Raw genomic sequence first — 4,101 nt, 5'->3', positions numbered from 1 at the left:
TACAGGAGGATGTGGAGCTGAGTGGACTTGCCGATGACCGGTACCAGCGGTGTCAAGATCGGCCTCTGTGGAGGAGGCTCGTGAAGGACGCTGCTACTGGGCAGTTGGAGGCAGTCGCCCTCCAGCAACAACGAGCAGAGCGCCGGGTGGCTAAAGCACAGCGAGTTGGCACAGTAGGGGGCACAGGTGGTGCGTGTGTGTGCGTGTGTGTGCGTGTGTGTGCGTGTGTGTGTGCGTGTCCGTGCCTGCGTCTGACCTGCACCAAGAAGATCATGAGGAAGTAGAAATTGCCGATTCGTCGGAACTGCTCAAACAGATTCTTGGGGATGAAATTCCAGGGAGTGTACTGCACACACACACACAGACACACGCACACATACACACACACACGCACACAGACACACACACGCACACAGACACACACACACACATACACACACACGCACACAGACGCACACACACATGCATACACACACGCACACACACACAAAGACACACACACACACAGATGCACACGCGCATACACACACAGAGACAAAGGTCCCCCGTGGAGCCTCTAACAGGCCGTAGGGGCAAGTGCTGTGAGTAGCGAGTAGCAGGAGCGCCTGTGAAGGTAGACACACAGACAAAGGTCCCCCGTGTAGCCTCTAACAGGCTGTAGGGGCAAGTGCTGTGAGTAGCGAGTTGCAGCAGCGCCTGTGAAGGTAGACACAGACAAAGGTCCCCCGTGTAGCCTCTAACAGGCCGTCGGGGCAAGTGCTGTGAGTAGCGAGTAGCAGCAGCGCCTGTGAAGGTAGACACAGACAAAGGTCCCCCGTGTAGCCTCTAACAGGCTGTCGGGGCAAGTGCTGTGAGTAGCGAGTAGCAGCAGCGCCTGTGAAGGTAGACACAGACAAAGGTCCCCCGTGTAGCCTCTAACAGGCTGTCGGGGCAAGTGCTGTTAGCGAGTAGCAGCACCTATGAAGGCTACCGGCACTGTGGGCACACGAGGGGGGTGGGTGGCCAGCACCACGCCCGGCCGCCTTTGTATCTCCCCAGGGGCGATGTTGACCCCACACACCGCAGCGCCACGGCACCAGGTGACTCACCTTGGAGGAGACGATCTTGTTGTCGGGGAACCTCTGAGACTCCAGGAGAGACGCGGGGTGACCCGGGCCCACGAGGATCACCCGGCTCCCGGACTGAGACACGGGGGAGACACGGGGAGACACGGGGAGACACGGGGGGGACATGGGGGGACGGGGGGAACACGGGGGGGACACGGGGAGACACGGGGGGACACGGGGGACAGGTGGGGGACACGTGGAGGACACGGGGGGACACGGGGGACAGGTGGGGGGCACGGGGGACAGATGGAGGACACGGGGGGACACGGGGGGACACGGGGAGACACGGGGGACAGGTGGGCGACACGTGGGGGACACGGGGGGGGACACGGGGAGACACGGGGGGGACACGGGGGGAAACGGGGGGGTCACGGGGGATAGGTGGGGGGCACGGGGGACAGGTGGGGGACACGGGGGACAGGTGAGGGACACGGGGGGCAGGTGGAGGACACGGGGGAGACACGGGGAGACACGGGGGACAGGTGGGGGACACGGAGGGGGGACACGGGGGGACAGGTGGGGGACACGGGGGGGGGCACGGGGGGACACGGGGGGACACGGGGAGACAGGTGGGAGAGACAAAGAGGGTAGACACGGGGACACGAGAGTCACACGTCGTCAAAACGTTTATTTGTCCGGCTATTGTCCAATCCGTGCCAGGCTAGGTGCAGGAGGAGGTCACGTGACAGACCCAGCAGGTGCCACGGGTTGGCCGACTGAGATGACCGGTAGATGCACCACCAGCTGTACCCCCTACTGTGCCAGGCTAAGTGCACGGGGAGTTCACGGGACAGACCCAGTAGGTGCCATGGGTCAACTAACTGAGATGACCGGTAGATGTACCACCAGCTGTACCCGCCTACTGTGCCAGGCTAGGTGCACGAGGAGGTCACGGGACAGACCCAGCAGGTGCCACGGGTTGACCGAATGAGATGACCGGTAGATGCACCACCTGTGCCCCCTACTGTGCCAGGCTAGGTGCAGGAGGAGGTCACGTGACAGACTCAGCAGGTGCCATGGGTTGGCTGACTGAGATGACCGGTAGATGCACCACCAGCTGTACCCCCCTACTGTGCCAGGCTAGGTGCACGAGGAGGTCACGGGACAGACCCAGCAGGTGCCATGGGTCAACTGACTGAGACGACTGGCTGATGCACCACCAGCTGTACCCCCCTACTGTGCCAGGCTAGGTGCACGGGGAGGTCACGGGGACAGACCCAGCAGGTGCCAATGGGTCAACTGACTGAGACGACTGGCTGATGCACCACCTGTGCCCCCCCGAATGTGCCAACTTGCTGTGCTTTATCCGCACGGCGCTCCACTCGTTGTTGTGAGCAACTGCCTTCTACTGCCCAGCAGCGTCCTTCACGAGCCTCCTCCTTCACAGAGGCCGATCTTGACACCGCTGGTTCCAGTTATCGGCAAGTCCACTCGGATTTCACATCCACCCAAACAGCATCAGTCTTTCTCTTATCTCGATCATGCCACTCACTCACCCACTCATCCACTCACACACCCATTCACTCACCCACCCACTCACTTTCTCACTCACCCACTCACCCACCCACTCACCCACTCACTCACCCACTCACTCACCCACTCACTCACTCACTCACCCACCCACTCACTCTCTCACCCACTCACTCACTCACCCACTCATCCACTCACTCACTCATTCTATCGCCCATTCACTCACTCACCGACTCATCCACCCACTCACTCACTCACTCTCTCACCTACTCATCCACCCACTCACTCACTCACCCACTCACTCACTCACCCACCCACTCACCCTCTCACCCACTCACTCACTCACTCGCCTACTCAGTCACCCACTCACCCACTCACTTAATCACTCACCCACTCATCCACTAACCCACTCACTCTCTCACCCACTCACTCATCCACTCACTCACCCACTCACTCTATCACCCATTCACTCACTCACCGACTCACTCACCCACTTACCCACTCACTCTTTCACCCACTCACTCACTCACCAACTCATCCACCCACTCACTCACTCACCCACTCACTCTCTCACCCACTCATCCACCCACTCATCCACCCACTCACTCACCCACTCATCCACTCACTCATCCACCAACTCACCTGCCAGCCATCTCAGTCAGTGCGTGTATGCGTGCTTGTGTGTGTGTGATTGTGTGTGTGTGGGAGGGGAAATCCTTCGACATGGAAAACATCATGGGACAAAGTGGGGATGACCCTGCTGAGGCTGCGGTGCCTCAAATATTGGAAGAAGAAGTCACCCCCTGTGAGTGGCTGGCTGAGGTGCCATCTGTTGAGGAAGTACTGAAGGCGATCCAGAGTCTGAGACTAGGAAAGGCACCGGGCAGAGATGATCTCCCAAGCGAAATGCTGAGGGAGGGTGGCGTTTATGCACAGACTGCCCTATATGACATCATAACAACAGTCTGGACCACTGGACAGGTTCTGCAGGACTTCAAATGAGTAACTGGTATAGCGGTGTGTAGTGAACATCGCCACTGGGGAGACAAAGGCGGCCGGGGGTGGTGCTGGCCACCCACCCCCTCGTGTGCCACAGTGCTGGTAGCCTTCATAGGCGCTGCTCGCTAACAGCACTTGCCCCAACAGCATGTTACAGGCTACACGGGGGATCTTTGTCTGTGTGTGTGTCTGTGACAACGCAGATAAGCAAATTGCCCATATATCACGTGTCAACGACAAAGCACACGACACACACAGACACTCACACACAGACACAGACACACAGACACAAAGATCAAACAAAGATCCCCCATATAGCCTTAACAGACTGTAGGGGCAAGTGCTGTTAGCGAGCACCTATGAAGGCCGGAACGGTACACGAGGGGGTGGGTGGCCAGCACCACGCCCGACCGCCTTTGTCTCCCTAGCAGCGATGTTTACACACCTCACCAGGTGTTTGCCGTGAGCGGGAATCGAACCTGGGTCGCCAGGTTCGTAGTGCAGCGCGCTAACCGCTACACCACCG

General features: G+C 59.4%; 1 protein-coding gene across 1 annotated transcript in view; it reads right to left on the bottom strand.

Moving 5' to 3' along the window:
- Positions 1-245: 245 nt before the first annotated feature.
- LOC144954249 (phospholipid-transporting ATPase IG-like) overlaps positions 246-4,101 on the bottom strand; it is a gene marked incomplete at its 3' end in the record, with an annotated part of 19,907 nt that continues 16,051 nt past the window's right edge. Inside the window, exons 3-4 of the mRNA XM_078884788.1 lie at positions 1,089-1,181; positions 246-346 (exon numbers count right to left, since the gene is read on the bottom strand). Of these exons, the coding sequence (XP_078740914.1) occupies positions 246-346; positions 1,089-1,181 (194 nt within the window). The remainder of the gene's footprint in view (positions 347-1,088; positions 1,182-4,101) is intronic.

The sequence above is a fragment of the Lampetra fluviatilis genome, unplaced genomic scaffold (genome assembly GCF_964198595.1).
Source record: "Lampetra fluviatilis unplaced genomic scaffold, kcLamFluv1.1 SCAFFOLD_950, whole genome shotgun sequence".
In the NCBI taxonomy this organism is placed as follows: Eukaryota; Metazoa; Chordata; class Hyperoartia; order Petromyzontiformes; family Petromyzontidae; genus Lampetra; species Lampetra fluviatilis.
This window is presented reverse-complemented; position numbering and strand designations above follow the sequence as displayed.